Source organism: Papio anubis, chromosome 2 (genome assembly GCF_008728515.1).
Source record: "Papio anubis isolate 15944 chromosome 2, Panubis1.0, whole genome shotgun sequence".
Taxonomy (NCBI): domain Eukaryota; kingdom Metazoa; phylum Chordata; class Mammalia; order Primates; family Cercopithecidae; genus Papio; species Papio anubis.
In genome coordinates this window covers 101,854,672-101,876,684 of record NC_044977.1, presented here as the reverse complement: position 1 = coordinate 101,876,684, position 22,013 = coordinate 101,854,672, and the positions used below count along the sequence as shown (strand labels likewise).

General features: G+C 43.6%; 1 protein-coding gene across 1 annotated transcript in view; it reads right to left on the bottom strand.

Moving 5' to 3' along the window:
- Nucleotides 1–14,769: 14,769 nt before the first annotated feature.
- The window catches only part of SCN11A (sodium voltage-gated channel alpha subunit 11), a 116,034-nt gene continuing 108,790 nt past the window's right edge, over nucleotides 14,770–22,013 (bottom strand). Inside the window, exon 26 of the mRNA XM_003894659.5 lies at nucleotides 14,770–21,490. Coding sequence (XP_003894708.2) covers nucleotides 20,442–21,490 — 1,049 coding nt within the window. The 3' untranslated portion in view covers nucleotides 14,770–20,441. The remainder of the gene's footprint in view (nucleotides 21,491–22,013) is intronic.

Genomic DNA, 22,013 nt, shown 5'->3' with positions numbered 1-22,013 from the left:
TTTACAGAGAGATGTTCAAAGTAAAATGCCTTGCCTGACGTAGATCAGCGCAAGCTGAACGGAAAGGTTTTTAGAAGAAGAGAAAACATTTGAGATCGCAAACCTCTTAGCCCTCAGCTGGAGGAAAAACTGAGAGATGGGTTGAAAGAAGTGGGGTGTGTTCTAAGAGCTATGCCATGCCCAAGAGAATCAGGAGCTCGGAATTAATCTAAATGGACAGAGGAAATACGGAATGGATGTTAATGGATATTTCAATTCAAGATGAAATACGAGTCCAAGGAGCATTTCAATACAATATATATTTAATTGAAATGAACTACATATCTTAAATCAAAAATGATGTTAGCATTTCCACACAGGGTGAGAATTGCTCTGCGACCTGTATTTTCTCCCTCTCTAATGCTTATTTGGGTAGAGAACGGTTAGCTCAAATATTTGCTGGATGAATGATTCAATGAATGAATGAAGTTGAAATTGGCAGAGGAGGGTTTCAAAAATGTACTTTTAATAATGCAGTTAATTTCCTGTACTTTCCAGGTTTTCTACAGTGAAATATATTACTTTGATAAGTAGAATAAGATGAAAAACTGGGAGGGGGGACTGGTTAGGAGTCTTTTCTCTTGGAGGAGAGTTTCCTGAGGGGAGCCCTGAGGTGCCTATTCCCCTAGGCCAGAGATGGTACTCTCCTGACCCACGAATCAACCACCGGAGAGATGAAGGCAGGTGCTGGCAACAAGGCTAGGGCAGTGAACCGGCTGGGAATGTGTTTCTCCGTATCAGAAGTTGTATGTGGAACTGGCATTCCAGGGGAGGGCAGTCAGATGGCCTCCCTCTCAAATAACTCACAGTTTGGCTGGGAAGGCTCATGCACTTGACACCTGTAACTCCAGAACAATCTGTCTGTGACAGTGGCCAATAAAGGACAGAGTGCTGGAGGGAAGATGGCAGCTATGTGGAAAGGTGTCTTTTGAGAAACCACTGTGGTGGCATGGAAGTGTGCACCTGCCCATGACCCCTGTCACTGTCAGAGATGACTGCACGCAGCAAACATCTCTGCTCTCCCTGGGTGCACTTTCTGGCACTCAGAGCAGAACATCCATCCAGGGATCTTCCTGAAGGAGATCAGGGTGGGCTGGAACTTTCCTGGAAGGGGCAGAGTTGTGTCTGGACTCCTTGGGGTATGGAGGGTGGGGAAGGGAGATAGTGAGACCTAGAAATGAGTGCCTGTCAAACTTCAGAAATTGCCTGGGGTGGTCCTAAAATGCATATTCCAGAGCCCCATTCCTAAGATCTTATTTTTTTTCTTTTTTCTTTTTTGGTAAGTTTGAAGTTGATTCCAAGTTGATTCTATATTTTTTACAAGTACTCTGGGTAATTCTGATAAAGAGGATCGAGCATTGCAGTTTGGGTACTGCCCAAACGAAATACCACAGAGTGTGTAGAAGAGAGATCTCTCTTCCTCTTCTAAGGTAACCAATCCTATCAGGTTAGGACCTCAACCTTAAGACCTCATTTAACCTTACCTACCTCCTGAAGGCCTCATTTCCAAGTCCTGTTACATTGGGGTTTAGGCTTCCATCTGTAAATTTTGACAGGGCACAATTCAGTCCTTAGTGGTACCACTCCTTTAGGGAAGTGGGGCCTGTACAACTGGCTGAAGGTTGTAGGGGATGTTCAGTGACAGGGACCAAAACCCTGGTGAAGGATCTTGTGCAAGGAGATGATTGGATACCATGCTGCCAGCCTACCTCAGATCATCTGAAGATCTGTGTATAGAAAGTAGGGATTTTACTTCACCACAATGCTCTGGTGCTAGAAATGCTACATTACTTTATTTTTATAAAATTAAACTAAATGTTTCTCTGAGCCCTCATTCCTCCAGGGGATGAGAACATCTCAGTCATCCCTGGAGTTCTTCCTCTCTCCACCTCCTCTCAGAAGCAAATGAAGCTTTCCAGGCCGGCCTTACTAGTTCTGAAATACCTGGGGAAGGTGCTCTGGTATCCCAGTCACAGTGGCCATGTCCATTGCCCAAGCCTGCATGGTTTCTTGAAATACTGTTTCAAGGTTACTGCTTGGCACTCTGCTTGGCAAGACATCTTTTTTTTCTGGGCTGGGATACTTGGGACCTGCAACCCAGCTTCCCTTTTATATCAAGAGGCCATGTTGCTCTGGTTCTGCAATTTTCCTTGAACTTTCCCACTACTCCTAGCTCAGAATTTCTCCCCAGCCAAATTTAACAGGATGCACAAAATATTGAGGTCTCTGCCAATCAAGAAGGTCCCCTTTCTTGTTCCAGGCAATGTCCACTTTATCCTTGATCCAAGAAAGTCCAACCTGGCCCACTCCACACCTTCCTGCTCTGGGAGTATCCACACAGTCTGTGTCCAGTAGGCCTGTAATAGAACAACATTGTCCCTCCCTGGGGGTGGGCTTGGGGAAGAACAGAGTATGAAAGCTGGGTGTTTTGATGCCTACTGAAGTTTCAGAACCACTACCCTGTGGAATTTAATGGTTTACCCTTATGAAATTCCTTGCAGTGTTTTGGCCTTAGGGACTCAGTGTGTGATATGTGGCATCACTCAGCCCTGGAAGGCAGGAAAGAGCTACTGAGCATATTTCTTAACCGTCTGCAAAGTAGCACGGCCAAAAGAGATCTAGAGTGTCTCCACAGGGTGAGTAGATCAAAGAATGTCAGCACTCGGCGAGACCACAGAGCTCTTCTCATTGGCTTCCATGTTTCACAGATGAGAATCAGAGGGTCAGAAAGGGGAAAAGACTTGCCTAAGGTCACACAGTAAGTCCATGCCAGGGCAGGAGCAGACTCTGAGACCCAGGCCTCCCATTCTGGCGCTGCTCCTCTCATTCTCATCTGGGGTGGTCTGGTTCCTCTGCTTTAACCAAATCTTGTAATTTATTTGGTTTTGCTAACCTTAAAAATTATCAGATATCAGAAAACTAACATGACATCTGGAACATCTAGAAACCCTAGGAAAACCACACACACACACACACACACACACCACACACAGCCCACTACCACCACCACTCCAAGGTAACTGCTGCTAACATTGTGGGGCATATTCTTCCAGGACATGGAGGGAAAAAAACTCAATTCGGAGCTCTGGCATGCATCTTGGGGAAGCAGCTTTCTCACCTCCCAGCCTAAGCATTCTCCCACCGAGCTTGGAATGGTAATGGGTGTCCACAAAGGGAATGCTGGCAGACCACAGAGTGAAGGGAGAAGATCCAGAGACTACGTCAGAAGCACTAAACCTACTATGCTCTGGGGAGAGTCTATGAACCATTAGAAAAGGCACTTAGTGCATTTCTCTGAGACACGGGAGCTGTGCATCCTGACCTGGGCATGCCGCAGCACAGGCAGAGAGGGCAGGGCATCTGGATGTGGCGCTGGGTTCCTTCATCAGCAATGACCTTCTGCAGTAAGCTGTTCTGGGCTATGGAGGAAGGGTGAGGCCACAAAGGATGGTGAGAGCCAGGGAGAATCACACTAATGGTAAGAATGATGCCAGCTGACACTGGTTCTTGCCAAGGGTAAAGAGCCTTACAGGATCATCTTATTAATTCCCAGAATGAGGATGGCTGGGCTGGGGGTGCACAGGAGGGGCTCAATGTGTGGCATGTTGGGAGCTGGGATTGACAGTGTTTACCCATAGATCAATGGATGGCGCAGGGGGAGGGAGGGGCAATGGTGGCTCCCAGGTTCCTCTGATAAAATTTTCTAAATGAGTTCCAGGCCTTCCCCTGAACCTATCTGTGAACACTTAGGCCATCAGCTGGGAGCCAGTCGGTTTGGTAAAAAGCAAGTATGTCTGTGTCCTCTGGGCCTCAGTTCTGAAGTGAGACGAGAAGGAGAGTGTGAAGGAGTCTGTTGTCAGGACCCCTTTCCTGCCTGACTCTGGCCCCTAAGCCACATTCTCCCCTCCCCACCTTCCTGATCCGGGCTGGTGGCAGAGGGGCAGCTGCCAGGAGTTGAGGGTAGATGAGTCAGCTCTCAAAAGAGAGAGGGGAAGAAAGGTTCATTTCCTCCAGTTCTTTCTCTGAGGCAAGTCCTGGGCTGAGCACCGACAGGCCTCAAACAGGCAGACCTCGGAGGCAGCTGCTGCCCTCCCTGCCTTGCAGAGTCCTGACTAATTTATTTGGATAAGTGGAGGTTTGCTGTAATTATCCATGGGACTCCTCCTCCTCCCACAACTCCACACCCAGCACAAGGAAGGATATTCCAGTTCCACATGAGCAGTCCTCTGCAAAGCAGCACATGGGGCTGGCAGCTGAACTCCTCAGCATAGAGGTGTAGAGAAGGGATCTGAATGAGGATGGGACAGTCACAGACCTGATGGCTGCCAGCACACCTGACCCCTTGACCTGCAAGCCCTCACTGAGTTCTCCCTGAAGCCCTGGGAGATAAGTGGCTTTATCTTTATATTTTAATGCTGAGAAAATTGAGTTAGGGACATACTTTTCAAGAGAAAGATCAAGCAGGATGCTGAGGCAGCCAGTTCTCTGCACACTGTTGAGTGTCCTGGAGAAATCCATTTCGAACTTACTCCTGGTAGAATGTCCGCCTACAGCCTTGCAGAGGCTGAGTCCTAGGATACAACCTCATCTTCGGGATTGTTTCTTTGGTAGCATTTAAACGTCTTCCTGACAAAGGCATGGAACAACTCTCTTCAAGGAATGAAATTGGAAGGTCCTTGAGGGAATAGGGCTACTCTTTTGTCATCTTTGTGTCCCCATCTTGGCTCTTCAAAATTTAGTAAATATACGTACAATAAATATTTAAGTAATAGTAATTAATGCTAATTGAGATGTGTCCCATTTAAGGATCACAGCAACCCTAAGAAGTAAGCATTTTAATTACAGTCTCCTCTTTTTTTTTTTTTTTTGAAATGAGTCTTACTCTGTCACCAGGCTGGAGTACAGTGGCGCAATCTCGGCTCACTGCAACCTCCACCTCCTAGGTTCAAGCAACTCTCCTGCCTCAGCCTCCCGAGTAGTTGGGATTACAGACGTCTACCATTGTGTCCTGCTAATGTTTTATATTTTTAGTAGAGACGGGGTTTCACCATGTTGGCCAGGATGGTCTCAATCTCCTGACTTTGTGATCCGCCTGCCTCGGCCTCCCAAAGTGCTGGGATTACAGGTGTGAGCCACTGAGCCTGACCTCTCCATTTTTTTAGATAACTAGAGCCTCAGAGGGATTGACAACTGGGTCCACGGACACCCTGCTGCTATTTGGTAGAATGGATGTGAGAGCCAAGCAGCCTCTGTCTGCCACAGTTTGCACACAAAGGGGGCAACAAAGAGTCCTTGCAATGAGGATGCTGTAGGCCTGGAAGCAGGCTGCACACACCCACCCATAGACACAGTGGCACTCTCTCTAGCTCATTCCACACAAATTTGTCCACTTTGGGTCATTTTAAATCCAATTTCAATTCCATTATTTCATTCTGGGAATGGAATACATAAATATATTGTTGCACCACTTTTCAGGATTGATGACAGAATCAGAAATTCCCCACAACTGTTTCAAACAGAGACCTCACAGAAGAGTGGCTTAAAGAATATGTGGGTCTCTTTTACTGTAACATAATATGATATGCAGAATTAGTTGGTTCAGGGATAATGCAGAAGATCCATGATTCCATCTGTACTCATGTTGTTTCCATCTTTTGACTCTGCCATCTTTAAGATATAGCTTCTGTTCTTCGGAGTGCCTCATAGACACAAGATGGCTATTGGAGCCCCAACTTCACATCTGCATTCCAGGCAGCAAAAAGGAAGAGATACTGAAGGATAAAAAGGCATGTACGAACTGATTTTTTCTTCTGCTTTTAAGGATCTTTTTGGAAGCCTCATCCAGCAGTGTCTACTTATAATTCATAATTCATTGGCCAGAACTTAGTGAAAGTCTATTCCTAGCTTCAAGGGAGAATAGAAATGGCAGTTTTTAAAAGCTGGGTACTTTGATGCCTCCAGTAAAATCAGATTTCTTTTAATAAGAAAAAGGGGGGAATGTATATTAAGCACACTCACCCCCATCTTTGCTATAGCTCCACTTTACCTTGCTCTAGCTTTGGTCTCTGTAGCTAAAGACAACCCTGGGAAGCATTTCCACAGAAACTAAGCTGTAAGTAACTTCCACCATCAGAAATCTTAAAGTTTGTCACTATTCTAAACTTTTTTCTCTTTTCAACAGCAGCCTTAACAGCACAACTCCTCTCTGGGCTGACCTCAGGTAGGAAACCAGCTAGGTATGGGGGAAATAAATACCTTTGGCTTGGCTGTGCCCCATGGCAGCTGTGAACCTCAGGGAAGTGAATGCATGTAACAGCCAGTCATAAACTATTGATGCTTCCTGATGTCACCAAGTCAATGCTCTTACTGTCTATCTTAATCTGTTTTGTGCTGCTATAACAGAATACCCAAGAATGGGTAATTTATAAAGAACAAATTTATTTCACCACAGCTCTGGAGGCTGGGAAATCCAAGATTAAAATACTGTCATCCGGTGAGGGCTTTCTGTGACATCACATGGTGAGAAGGCAAAGAGAGAGAAAAGCGAAAGGGTGCTGAATTCACCCTTTTGTAAGGGCATTAATCCCACCTATGAGGGAAGATCCCTCAGGGCCTAACCACCTCTCAAAGGTATGCCTTTTAAAACTGTTACAATAGTAACTAAATTTCAACACAAGCTTTGGAGGGGACAAACATTCAAACCATAGCACTGCCATTGTCCGGGACCTTATTACTCAAGTGAGATCCATGTATCAACAGCATTGGCACCACCTGAGAGCTGTGACAAAATTAAGATTCTGGACTCACCACAGATCTACTGAATCAGACTCTGTGTTTTTACAATATCCTGGGTAATTCATGTGCACATTAAAGTTTGAGAAGCACTTCCCTAAATAGCTGGGGGTCTGTATCATAAGTGAGGTGACAGGAGGTAGGTGAGCCTACCTGAAACACTTCCTCCAGCCTGATTTAAGTATCATGAGAAAGCCACTCTCCTGCTCTTGGCTCAGTCTTCCCACCTGTAACATGAGGGGTCTGACTCAGATTCCTGCTCCATAAATTATGGTGTTGGACCAGCAGCATCAGCATCACCTTGTTAGAAATGCACTCAGGCCCCACCCAGAGTGACTGAGTAAGAGTCTGCATTTTTGCAGGCTCCCTGGTGATGCATCTATACATTAAAACTTGAAAAGCCCTGCATTCAATGCTCTGTGTGCCCTGGAGTGAGAGAAATCAAAGTAACTTAGGCGACTGGTTCCAAGTTCCCAGACTATGATGTGGGTGATAGGAAATGACTGATTCTTGCAGCTTCGTGACATGGGTTGAGTGGAGATAAACTCTCTGTAAAGGCACAGTGCCTGGCCGACCACAGGGTCAGGGAGCAGCAAGTGTGGTGAGCCACACCGCTGGTACTGCCCATGCCTGGGCTTGGTCTGGAGAGGGGATCAGGTTTGGGAGATTCCTCCTCTGGCACTTTTCTGGAGCTAGACGGGTACCTGAAGACAGAAGCAGGAGCTGCAGGCAGGGCCCTGGGAATGGCTCTCGATCGTGCCTTCCATCTTCCCTTCTCTCTCTCCAGGGTAGGTGGGCACACCTGAGGTGTATCCGTGAGCGGTGGGCACACCTGCATTTTCAGCAGCAGAAGGAAGTGGAGCCTGCTTCTCCAGTCTACTTGCCACTGAACACTTGGTTGTTAAAAAAGAATCCTTTAAAACCGTTTGATGTTTTGGACTAAATAAAGCTATGCTCCCACTCCAATTGAGCTTATAATGGAGTCTAATTTTATAAAGAAGCCAATTAATGGCTTTGTAAATATAAATGAAAGGATCCCTGCCTTTTCTCTTGACCAAAAGGCCACAGAAGTAAGTCCTGTAAAAATGTCAAATGTTGCTCTAAAGAATGGCAGGACTTCTTCGATGAGAATAACAGGAAATGACTCACAGAGGGCACCCTGAGGCCACACAGCCATACAAAGGGGCCCCCTGCGCAGTAATGCCTGGCTGCTGGCGCCGGCCAACTGCAGAGAGGAAAGTGCCCCGCCTACGATGGAGGATGCTGCCCATCTCCTCCAGGCAGGGGCTTTTCGGTGGGGCCTCAGGGACTGCTGGCATGCTGGCTTGTAGAGATGAACAACACCGTGAGGCTGAGAGCTGAGGAGAGTCAGGATTTGGTGCTTCAAGGAAAACTCATCTAGAAATAATGCTAAATACCCACACAGAACTATCAGTCTGTACTGGACTCTGTCTAGCTCTCATCTCCATTCCACGGGACGAGTTAGGTAGGGTTTATTGCAGAGCAGGTGGAGTTCTGGAAGATGCCTCTCCTAATTTCTTGTGGACTAACTCAGGCCTGAATCTTTTATTCTGCCATCTAGCTCCCTATCTGCCTCTCTTTTACTTCCCTTCTTCCTTTTCTCCTCTAACCCTTTTTTCCTATTCCCTCCTCAACCCCTGGGCTCTGTCCCATCCAAGACTCTCATTGAGCTTGGGGGCTCCACCCTGGACTTCCCTGATCGTCAAGTGATGGGTCAGAAGATATTCAGAGGGAACATACCAGTGCAACCATAGCATTGTTAAAATATAGAACTTTTTCTGTAGTACTGGTTAAGTGGCAGCCACGGTGAGCCTTAGTATTAATCAAAAAGCAGAATCTGTCTCAGATGGTTCAGGAAACTTTAGTCAAGTGAATACTTCCAGAAGTACAGATGGAGTTACATTAATTGTCTACGCTATGTAACAAATCACCCCCAATACATTGCAGCTTAAAGCAACCAATATTTGTTATCTCTTACAGTTTCCAAGAAGTGAGAATTTGAGAGTGACTTAGCTGGGTGGTTCTGACACAGGGTCTCTCACAAGGTTGTCGTCAACTTGTCTGCAGGGGCTACAGTCATCTCACGTCATCTCAAGACTTGCCCAGGGGCTGCAGGAGCTGTTTCCAAGTTCATTTAGGGAATTATTGACAAATTGCAGTTCCTTGCTGGCTATTAGTTAGAATTCTTTTTTTTTTTTTTTTTTGCCATGGGGGCCTCTCCATAGGGCTACTCACAACCTGGTGGCCTGCCTTCCCCACAGTGAATGATCCAAGAGAAAGCAAGTCATAGGGTAGTCAAGACAGAAGTCTCAGTCTGACACCCCCATCACTACTGCTGTCTGCCTCAAACCAAGTCATACAAAACAAACCAGGGACGATGTGGGAAGAGACTATTCAAAGGGATGAATAGCAGGAGGCAAAGACCAGTAGGGGCCATCCCAAAGGCTGGCCACCCAGGAGTTAAGGATGTTAGGCACTCAGAGACTAGCAATAGCAGGAAACCATTTCCATCCTGAGACTGGAAGGGGAAAAGGGAAGACAGCATTGCTGGAGCCCAGGAAAGCTGGAACAATGGAAAAGGAGTGCAGGACAGGATTTGTAGTGTTGGAGGAATATAGCCACTGTTAGAAACACAGCCTGGAGCAGGGAGGAAGCAGGAAAGAAAAACCCTGACTTCTTCTCTTCCTTCCCTCTGTCTCTCGCTGGTGCCTCCCATTGACTTAGCCCAACTGGAAGTCAGTCAGCAAGGGAGTCCAACTGATGCAGCCTGAAAGGATCTGTCTCTCTGGACACAGGTCAAGGAAGAGAAAAACAGATAATGGATCTGAGGTGGGAGTGTAGGTAAATGGATTCTAACCAGCACCCCTAAGTGTTCCCTGGCTGCTGGAGCTGCCCTGGCTCCTCTCCTAATGCCCCCACCCCCAATATGTCCTGGGATCCAACCTCTAAAGGGCCACACCCAGCCACATCTCTAATCCAGCCACCACTGCCTTCCTTTTGGCCAGTCTCAAGGACCCTCTCCAGCACTCAGTGACATTCCATTCTGTTTCGTCAGTGCCCAAGCCTCACCAGAGATTAAGTATTTTTAAATATCACCTCTGGCTAGAACAGACAGCAAAGGAAATAATTTTAACTAAAGCAGAGAAGGATGGCCTAACGAGAGTCAAATGAGGGAGTTCGGTCTTGAAACAGGGAGAACCCATGTTTCACACACTAAAGCACACTAAAGCAGCCTGAACCAGGGCAGAAACAGGCTCTATGTCCCATAGGGAAAGGTTCCCCTGGCTAAAAAGAGCTGCCATTTTGGATTAGGAACAAATCTCTCAGCACCACCAGCATTTTATCTGTGGTTTGGCATGCTTTGTTGGGTCCCAGTGGTGGGGTGGGGGGCAGGGGACAGATTAGCACATGAAGCCCATATTCCCAGACAGAACATCCTCCACACCTTTGTCTGAAAGCTGTTCTCTGCATAGCAAAAAGCTATGGAGAACTTGAGGGATGACAAGAGTGGTACTCAGTCAGCTTGGAATGAAGTTAGGCAGAGAGGCTTCCCCAGATTGAGTCCAGAGCTGCACTGGGATTCAATGAGAAGGAAACAAGAAGCAGAGGACATTCCAGTGGAGGGGATTATTGTGAGGAGGATGTGGAGGCAGGAATCACAGGGATTATGCAAAGAACAGCCTGGGGGCTGGCAGAGCCTGAATGGGAAGTAATGAGTTTGGTGGATTAGAGGGAAAATGTCCATCATGGCCTGCAAAAGAAGACACAAGTGGCCTCTTTCTTTCTCTCCCTGGAGGCTGCCTGAGCCATTTATTCTATGCCCAAGGCCAGCTGTGGCACATCTGGGCCAGCTGATGAAAAGTCCATGATGGCATGTGGAGTTGGATGCCATACAGGAAAGGTGGCCAGATCACTAAACCTGTCCTGTACTTTTGCATAATTATTTGCACATTGATTGTAACATGTTTACTGCCTAAATGAGCATAAACACATCAGGTATTTCTCCATCTTTTCCAATACCTCTGGTTTTTGGCATTTCTGCCCTTAGCCATTCCTTTACAGACCTCCAACCTGGTGCATGTCCCCTCTTCTTGCTCTGCTCACCCAGAGGTACGGGCTCTTGAGGAGGAACAAGCAAAGCACACACCTCAGAGAGCATTTGAGTCAGTCCTTCTGTTTTATTAATTCAAAATCGGGCCCAAAGAGGGGATGGGTCTTGATCAAGGTCACATAGCAAGTTGGTGGGAAAGCACGGACTGTGAGGAAGGCAGGGAGGTTTTCTCAGCATCGAAGGGAGGGAGTAGGAAAGTAGCTTCAGGCCCCAGTGGCTCTGAGAAGAGGCTGCTCTTAGGCTTATCGCAGCATTCTTAAGTGTAATTGACGTTTAGGCATTAAACTTTTACCAGAATGAGCTCACACAAGGTCTGTAGGGAGAGGGAAAGTGCCTGGTGTTTCCTGCCTCGTGGGGCAGTGTCTGTATGGAAAGCCCCTCCTCCTGGCTACAGGATGTGGCCCTCTCCTGGGAGGGAGAAGAGGGGTGAGGTCCCAGGAGATGGTGCAGGCTAGGAAGCAGAGTGTTCAGTGCCCACCTTGTCCTCACCAACACCAGGCGGAAAGAGGACAGGGGTTTAGACCACCCACCCAACAGCCATCAAGCAGTCATGCTCTGTGCAGTGAGAGACTACTGCAGGGGTAGGGAAGAGGAGACAGAGAACTCAGTCCCTGCTCATAGGACATAGCCCTCTCCTCTCCTGACCAATCTCACTCACTGGTTTATCCCTAAATCTGTCCTGCCATCAATCATGAACCTTGCTTCAATCACTACCAATCTCTGGACATCAGTGTTCTCATCTGTGTAATGAGCTGAGCCAGATGATGTCTTGAAGTTTTCTGAGTGTTGCTATTCCCTAATGAGGGCATTATCTTCATTCTTAGGTGGGCAGGTGCCAAGATGCAGCAGCCATCCCTGGAACAGCTGCAGCTCCTCAGTTTGACTTCAGAGCTAAAATGAGGGATGCTGAGGTTTACTGAGACTTCCATTTAAACCCCCCAAACCTCAAGGGCAGGCTTTTTGTTACAAGTTTGTTGAAGCTGACATACTGAGAACTGCACACATTTAAAGAATACAACTTGATAAATTGTGACCTATATTATTCACTTCAGAAACCATTACCATGATCAAGATAGCAAACATATCAACATCCTCAAAAGCTTCTTCCTGCATCTCTATCTTTCTTTCTTATCAATCCAATTCTCATCCCCCAGCTTACCACGGATTTACTTGTCACTACTGTTTAGTTTACATTGTTTAGAATTTTAGATAAATGCAGTTATTCAGTACATAATTGTTTTTGTCTAGTTTCTTTCACTCAGCATCATTCTTTTGAGAATCATTCCTGTCATTGCTATCAACTATCAATAGTCCATTCCTTCATGTTTACTAGGTAGTATAGTATTGGATGGATATATCACCATTTATTTATCCATTCACCTGTTAATGGATATTTGGGTTGTTTGCAGTTTGGGTCATTAAAAACAAAGCTACCGTTGGTGTTTGTGCACAAGTATTTGTGTAGGCATGTTTCATTTCTATTGGGTAAATACTTGGGAGTGGAATGACTGAGTTGTATGGTTGGTAGGTGTACGTTTTACTTCACAAGAAATAAGGAAACTGTTTCCCAAAGTGACTGAACTATTTTATGATTCTACCAGCAATATATGACAGTTCTAGTTACTCAACATCCTTAACAAAACTTGATAGTGTCAAATTTTTTCCTTTCTTTTCACTAAAGTCCACTTTATTGTTTTTCCTCTTCAAAAATTAGTACTTCATATGTTGGACTTAAGAAATCTTTGCCAACCCAAGATCATTCTCCTGTGTTTTCTAATAGAAATTTTTAGTTTAGCTCACATTTATGTCTGTGATCTATTTTGGTTAATTTTTATATATGGCATGCAGTAAGAATCAATGTACTTTTTTGTTGTTGTTGTTTTTGTATATGAGTACCCAGTTATTCTGGAATCATTTTTTGGAAATGGTTTCCTCATTGAACCTCCTTGACATCTTTGTTACATATCAATTGAACATATATGTGTGGTTCTATTTCTTTTCTGGATTCTGTTCTGTTCTCTTCCTTTGAGCTATTTGTCTATATTTATGCCACTAATACACTATCTTGATTACTATAGCTATATAATATTTCTTGAAATCAGGTAGTGTTGACCTCTCCAACTTTTTTCTTCTTTTTCTAAGTTATTTTTGCTATTCTAGGTCTTTTGTATTTTCATATAAATTTTAGAATCAGCTTATTCATTTCTACAAAAAACTTGCAGGGACTTTAGGATTGCTTTGGGGAAAAGTTATGTCTTAACAAATATTGAGTCTTCTGATCCATGACCATAGTATTATTTCCTTTAATTATTTAGATCCGTTTAAATTTCTCACAACAATGTTTTGTAGTTTTCAGTACACAGGTCTTGCATCTTAGTTGTCAAATTTATTTCTAAGTATTTCATATTTCCCCATGCTGTTGTAAATAGTATTTTAAGTTTTAACTTACAGTTGTTCCTTGCTAGCATATAGAAATACAATTGATTTTAAAATAATGATTTTGTATCCTGCTGCCTCCCTAACCTCACCTTTTTTGTAGATTCCATAGGAATGTCTACATAGTCAATTATGTCATTTGCCAACAAAGACAGTCCTACTTATTTTTCAATGTATCTGGATGCCTTTTACTTTTTCTTGCCTTATTTTCCTGGTTAGAATTTTCTATACAATGTTGAGTAGAAGCTTCATGAGCCGCCTTCCTTGCCTTGTTTCAGATCTTCGGGAGAAAGTACATCATTACATAGTTAGCTCTCCTTTATTTTATGCTCTTCGTCAGATTGAGGAAATTCTCTTTTATGCCTAATTTGCTGGAATCTGAGAGCATTTTTTAAAAAAATCAGGAATGAATGTTAAATTTTGATAAATGAGTTTTTTTCATCTTTGAGATAGTCATATGGTTTTTCTTTGTTAGTTTATCAGTATGATGCATTACACTGATTGATTTTCAACATCAGACCATTCATATATTTCTGAGATAAATCCTATTTGTTGTAATGTATTTTTAAAAACATATTTCTGGATTTGATTTGCTAAATTTTGTAAAAGATCTTTGGATCTATGTTCATGAAGCTTATTGGCTTGTAGTTTTCTTTTCTTGATACATCTTTGTCTGGTTTTTATATCAGGGCCTCATAGGGTGAATTGGAAATATTTCTACTTCTTCAATTTTTTGGAAGAGTTTGTGTAGAAATGGAATTACTTTTTGCTTTCTTGGAGTTTTCTTTGTGGAAAGAATTTTAACTAAAAATTCAATTTTTAACCTAGATATAGTACTATTCAAGTTATTTCTTCTTGAATGAGGCTAGTTTATGTCTTTTGTGGAAGTTATTCACTTCATCTAAGTTGTTCAGTTTATCAGAATAAAATTCTTTGTGATAATCCCTTACCGTGTTATTGTCTGTAGAATTTACTGTCTATAGAATCAGTGGGTGATTCTATAGACAATAACACAATAATGAGGGATTCATTCTATTCTCATTCCTGGTATTGGTCATTTATATCTCTTCCCTTTTTAGCTAGAAATTTTTCAGTTTTATTGATCAGCCCAAAGAGCCAGCTTTTGGTTTTATTGACTCTCTCTCTGATTTTTCTGCATTCCATTTCATTAATTTCTCTCTTTATTATTCAATATCTTCTATTTAGGAGCATGTTTTTAGTTTCCAGTTTTCGGGATTTTTCAGGTATCTTTCTGTTATAGATTTATAATTCAATTCCATTGTAATCTGACAGCATATTTTTATGATTTGAATATTTTAAATTTATTGAGACATTTGATGGTCCTATCTTGGTAAATATTCTATAAGTACTTAAAAATAATGTGTATTTTTTATTCTTACTGAGTTCTATAAAAATCAATTAGAGCAAGTTGGCTGATAGTTTTGTTCAAGTCTCCTGTACCTTTTTATATTTTCACCCAGTCCTAGAGTGGTCACTCTCAACTCCAGGCCCGGCATTTCCCTCACTTGATGTCTCCCATGATTGGTGGTCCATCCCTTGAGGCTCTGCTGCCCTCCAATGGAATAGTAGAAACCTCTCTTTTCAAACTTCAATGTGAAAATGGATGATCCAGAACCTTACTGAGACCTTCATTTAGATCCAAAGCAATGTTTTTCAAGTATTGCTCTTTAAAACACTAATTTAGGAGAAAAACTCTTTAGAAGTCTAACTAGGACTCATGAATCAATAGAATATGAGCCATCGGTGTGATTTGGCTCCAGGTGTATTTCCTGTAGTCCTATAGCTCCAATATACCTCCTATACTTAAAATATAGGAAGAACTTAGAGTACGGAAATGGGGCAGGGGAACTTGAAGCTGCATTGGCACCACTGACACAGTGTTTTTACTTAGCCTGTATGCTCATTCAGAGTGTCTTAAGTTGGGGGATTGGTGTGGATTAACGGAAGCTAAATTAGTACCCCCGGGATACCTCTTGGTAGAACTACAGTCTGACTAGTATAATTGTAGTCTATATTAATAGAAGTCTATTGGCCAAAAGGAAAAGATGTTCCATTGCCCCCTGGGCACCCGGTTTTAGAAGAGATAGATTAACCATAGTTTGCCTGGAGAAGAAGGAGAGAATGGAAAAAGGATGGAAGCTCTGTCAAAATATTAGGGGACCAAATACATCGACAGAACTGAGTATATTAAATTTGGAGAGGGAGCACAGCATCTCCCCAGTGTGAGTTTCCACATTGTAAAGATAACTTTAAAAACATGCATTATCTTGAGAGAAAAAGAAATAAATGCAAAATGTTCACAGACACTACCAAGAAAACTCCGTACCTTCTGTTTAACATCAAGCACGTTGTCTCTTTTTGTCTGAGAGGCAGTGCAGTATAGCATTGATAGCTTGAGACCTAGAGCCAGAATGCTTGGGTTTGAATCCTGAAAAAACCTCCTACTGGCTCTCAAAGAAGCCTCTTATTTCCTCTACATGCCTCAGTTTCTTCGTCTATATAATGAAGATTACAAATAGTTTCTACCTAATAGAGATGTGAAGAAGTAATGCTGGTAAAGTGACTACCTGGCCCAGAGTAAGCACTCAATAAATGTTAGCTCTTGTTTTCTCAGTGCCACTTTGATTACTCCTTGTGTATCAAGGGACAAGATTGCCCATTCAACGACCCTGGAGGTTCTATCTGGGTTGCCAGGCAACAAGCAATCTGGGATCAGTGGCTTCCCCTCCTTGAGTAGGAGGAGCTATACAGAATTTCAGTTCCCCAAGGGCATTGGGTGTTAGTAACTGACATTCCAAGACTGCTCCCTGGAATAGCTGGCTCCCTGGCCCAGTTGTTTATAAGGCAAGCTCTCATCTTCGCCCTACAAAAAGGTAGAGCAATAAGTGGTGGGATTGTTTCCTGGATCCTGCATGCTGTTTGGTAGAAGGGATGAAAAGGTGGGACTGTGTATCTCACCTTGTTGACTGAATTTCTCCAATGAAGCCTGCTCTCTTCCCCCAATACAAGTCACGGTATTTACTGTCACCTGCTATCCCACATTCTTCTCTGGACTGTCTCACTCCTCTTCACCGTCATTCCCTGAAAACATACCCTCAGGGCAAGTACCCTGCCTGCTTCTAGAGCTGGGTATACTCTCTCTCCCATGATGTCATCTGCTCCTGGGGTTTCAGACATCACCTTTGCACCGAAGACTCTTGTCCACACCTTGTCCTCAAGTTCAAGTCTTGGCTGGGCATTGTCAGTTAGACCTGAGATCTTAAACTTTCAAAATATTTAAAATTGAATTACGTTTTAGATTTTCTTCCTCATTAGCCATTAAAACAAACAAACAAAAAAACTCAAACCCTTGTTCCTCCTATGCTATTAACTTCGTATCCTTTACTGCCATCTATCTTGTCCTCCCTGATGGTCAGGCAGTGGGCACAAGCATCTTGGAATCACATCACATTGCCCTTACCTCCTTCCTGGCTCAGTGCCTCTCCCCCACGAGGATCAGATCTTGTTTTCCTCCATTCCACCTTGCACATTCTATCCAGTTATTTTTCTTCCCTGCTAAAATACCTTTAATGCCTTCTTATTTTCTAAATACGCTAGAATTCCTCACTCTGGCATTTGAGGCTCTCCACAAATGTCTGTGTCTAAGATTCAGTAGCTGCTGCTTCACTCCCTATACTCCATGTCCAGTCAACTGGGTAATTCATACTTCCTCACACTTCCTAATTGCCATCAAGCTGCCTGTGCTGTCTCCCCAACTTTAAATGCCCTCCAAACCCAGGTTTGCCTTTCAAAATCCTACACCCCAGTTAAGTGCATCCATCTCAGATGCTCCTCTCTCAGGAAGACTTTCTGTGAGCTTGCTTCATTCACGTCCTCAGAGCAGAGGCATGTTTCTTGTTTATGGCACTTGTTATGTTGTATTGCATTATTATTGCATGGACACTCATCTAATTCTCCTGCCAAACAGCAAATATGCTCTTGAGATTATAATCCTATAGTCTATTTGGTTAGAAGCAGTTTACACAAAACACTGCATTCATCCTTGGAACATGTCTGCCCATTGAATTGCAGGGGGCTGATCTACCTGGAGAAAAGAAAACTCAGAGAGTAAGGGGACTGGATTTGTGTGCCTGGAGGGCTGCTTGCAGTGGAAAATCAGTATGTCCCAGGGAAACAGAGCTCACACCAACATCTCTGCCTCCTGAGGGTGTCCTGGATCCTCTCACAGTGAGCAATATTTCTAGGGATATTACTATGAGCTTTCTATCACCGTTTAGATAATTCACTATTATCTAAGGTCTATCTAAGGGCTCTTCTCCCTTCAACCCTGTGGCTTTCTAAGTGCCAGGCCTGCGTACAGATGATGTGCAGCCCTCTCTGAAAAGATCATGTTGGACATTTGCTGCCATCTAGTGAAGGTAGAGTGGTCCAACCTCTTGATAAAGCTAAGCAGATCTTGTTCTCTCCCTAGGAGGTGGCTCCAAGAAACCAGCCCTGGTTAAACAGAAGCATGTCAGGGTATACAGGTGTGTATGAAAGGGAGGAGGGTGAAGCTTGTTTTATTATTGTTTTTACTTTGTTCCACATGTTCTGAGGGTGAGGCTTATATACAAAACAGATCACATTCAAGCTCCTGCATGGTAGCCTGGAATGGGCAAGACCATATCCTTCCAGATCCTCTCCCTACCTCTACCCAAAAGGTACCCTTCTTGAAATGATGACCAGCCATCTTTTTTTTTTTTTTTGAAAACTTGATAGGGAATCTATAAAACACCTAAAGTTCATAATCAGAGCTTTTTAAAAAGGACCCATAGGTTATTCCCAGTACCTTAAGGAGAATGTAGCCATGACTTTGTAACTAGTGATTTCCATGAGGCCCTCCCAGTCCTGCACAGGAGCCCTGGTAGCCCATCTCAAACCTTCCCTGGTCCTGAGCCCACCCACTTCCCCTTCCCAGCGTGGCACACAGGCTCAGGCTCCACCAGGTGCATGATTGTATGCAGGTCACTCAACCTCTCTGAGTCTCAGTTTTCTCCTTGTTAAATGGGGTATGTCTTCCTCATTGAGTTGGTATGAGGTACAAATGAGATCATTCATGGCAAATGCTTAGCCAGTGCCTGATGCACAGCAACCACTAAATAAATATTAGATAATGATATTATCACTATTTTTACCAATGCTTCAGAGCACAAGGCTGCCTACAAAACTCAGATCCTTGAAATGAATACATCAAGTCATGGTAAGATCTTACACACTGAAAATAATCACCTCTCAGCCCACCACAGGATCCAGTGCTGCCCTTCCCTTTGCTGGGCAATGTGGGGCAGGTCAGAGGCCCCGACCTCAGACTGCAGGCTGCTGACAGACACATCAGTTCTTCTCACCTGTCTGAGATACAGGATCCCAGGGCTATTTCTATGAGGTTTTCCTCCACTCCTCAATGATCACAATGTAGGTTCTTTGTCCCTCGCCCAGTCTTTTGGGGGACTGAAAGCCTAATGCCTGTTTGACCTCTTGGTATCTCCAGTTTTTAGGGAACTCCCGGGCTCCTCCTGCTCCCAAGCCCTTTTGATAGGTCTGGGTGTTTCTTTGAAACAGACATTCAGCCAAAACTGTATGTAGGGCTCATCAAATGGCTAAGATCACTGGTTAAGCAGAATGTCTATGGATCTCTCACCCTGTGCCCCAGGTGTTGCTAAGAGGGTACTCTCTCTCCCCCAGGTGCCCACTGCAAATATTTTAACCCGTCAAGTGGGGGGCTCTTATCAGTTTCAGCAAGTGATGTGCTGCAGTCAGCTTGAGCCAGCTCTCAAGAACTTATTACGAGCATCTCTTCTCAACTCCACGTCCAGTAACATTATGTTGATAGCTCGAAATCAGTCATAATGGGAGTACTCACACCACAGAGATTAGTGAATGCTACAAAGCATGGCTTTCTTTTTTCCTGAAGAGCCAGTTGTTAAAACACTTGTCGGATACACCACTGGCTCTAGTCTTTAATTGCAAGCAAAGCACCACATTTAAACCACTACTCACACAACCACTGAACAAAAGGGGAATATTAGTGTACTATCTGAAAGAAACACAAACAGAAAATTATATTGAAAAAAATATATATATGTATGACAGTAACTTGTGAAAGGGTAGTAATTGACAAGTCAAGATTGTGCCTCTAGGTCTTAAACAAACCCAAAATAATTAATGTTGGTAAAAAATATCTGCAATAAGCTATTCATTTATTGGCAAGTTTTGAATTTTCATTTAGCATGCAAAAGAGCTACAGGTGATAAACCACATACTTGCATCAGGAAAATATCAAACAAAAATGATGTACCTAGAAACATAGAAAATACAACTTAAAATTTTAATGTGTTTTTTGTGTCTTATTCTTTTTTGTTTAGATATAATTTGAACCATGTTTCAACCATGTTTCTTTTTTTCCCCTTTTTTTTGTTTTTCTTTTGAGACAGAGTCTCACTCTGTCACCAGGCTGGAGTGCAGCAGCACGATCTTGACTCACTGCAACCTCCATCTCCCAGGTCTAAGCGATTCTCCTGCCTCAGCCTCCCGAGTAGCTGGGAGTACAGGTGCACGCCACCATGTCCAGCTAATTTTTGTATTTTTTGGAAGAGATGGGGTTTCATCATGTTGGCCAGGATGGTCTCAATCTCTTGGCCTCATGATCTGCTCGCTTCAGCGTCTCAAAGTGCTGGGATTACAGGTATGAGACACTGCACCCGGCCTGAACTATTCCAATCCTAACATTGGTATGTCCTTTTACAGTCCTTCCTGGTGTCTTCTTCCTTATTAAAATAGTACCAGTGGTTGTCAGGCAGCTTTATCTTATATCTCTGTATCATTTAAAATGAAATTGAAATATCACTTCTTTTAGCCAGAAAAGAAAATGGAATGGCTAATTTGGTGAATCCACTACCTGTTCATACACTAAGTTGCCGACCCCTGGAGCTCAGAGGCTGGAGGCAAGGCTGTGAAGCTGTGAGGTAAGCGTGGAGGTGAGGGCTCAGTCATAGTGGACCTTGCCCTTGACCACCCCAAAGCTAGGTAAGTCTCCATTGCAAAGAGTCTGGAGTGGTGAATGAGGCCTGTTTTCCAAGTCACTTTGGTCACCTTGGTCACCCTTGGTCACCTTCATCATGTACTTTCGAAAGGCCTTTTGAATAACTGCAGCACATCTTTCCTCTTCCTTTCTCTTGGTGGTGGTGACTATGGGTTCATACAACTTCTTGAGAGGATTGGTTTCCATGAACTTCTCTTCCATCATTGCTTTCATGCTATCCAGGCCATCAGACCCACCAAGTACCCTAGCGGTGAAGGCGAAAAGAATATCCATGCAGTGGAGGCGATCTCCACTCACCATGGGCAAGTCCATTACTAGAAATTGATATTTATTTGGCTTTGCCACACGCAAAGGCTCAGGCAAGGCATCAGCAAAGTCAGAAAGGGCAGAATATTCGATAAATTGTGTTGCTTCTGGGTCAAACTTTTCCCACACTTCATAAAATATGTCAAAGTCATCTTCGCCCAAAGGGTCCTCACTTTCTTCAGTGGCTGTATTGAAGTTCTCTAAAATCACAGCAATGTACATGTTGACAACAATGAGAAAGGAGATGATAATGTAACTGACAAAGTAGGATGTGGCTATGCCAGGGAGGTGGCAGTTTTCTGAGGAGGAGTTACATGATTCTTTTGATCGCAGCATGGGGCTGAGCAGGGAATCCCAACCTGCTGATGTGCTTATCTGGAAGAGACACAGCATGCTTCCGGCAAAAGTCTCGAAGTTGAATATATCATCAATTCCAGACTCTGGATTCACTTTGGAAAACCAGTTCATACCCAAAATGGCATAGATAAACATAATCAGAAAGAGTAGAAGACCAATGTTGAACAGAGAAGGGAGCGACATCATCAGAGCAAAGAGGAGAGTCCTGATTCCTCGTGCAGCCCGGACAAGCCTCAGGATTCGGCCAATCCGAGCCAAGCGGACAATTCTGAAGAGCGTCGGAGGGAAAGGAATGTACTCCTGACTTTCCAAGGTAGAAATCATTGTACCTCAGAAGAAGGAGAAAAGTCAATAAGTTTCCAGAAGGCACACTGGTTTCAGCTCCAACCTGTCTCCTGCCTCAGAATCCTACGGGGGCCAACTTTTTATCAACACTTTGTAGCTCATGTACAAAACTAAGAATTTCTTTTACCACTATCAGGGAAAATACTTATCTGTGTCTTAATTCAGAAAATAGTTTCCAAGGGCCATACAATTTTAGATGGGATCAGATGTCTAAAATATTAGAGACAACTAAGGAAAGGAATGCAGTTTATGAAAGCCTATTTTGTGAGTTATGTACTTGAAGTGTATTATCTATGTTGGGTTTTTAAAGCCACTCAGGAAGAATAAATACAACAGGTTTCCATATGTATTGAATATATAGAATATAGAATGTAAAACAGATAAACTACAGCTTGAGTCTTTTAGACTAGAGTGCAAGGAGAGATTTCTGCTACAGAAGGTTGCCTTGAGCCTGAGCTGCCAGTGGAAATTGTAGAATCCCCAATCCCAAAGTTCCTTAAAAGGGAC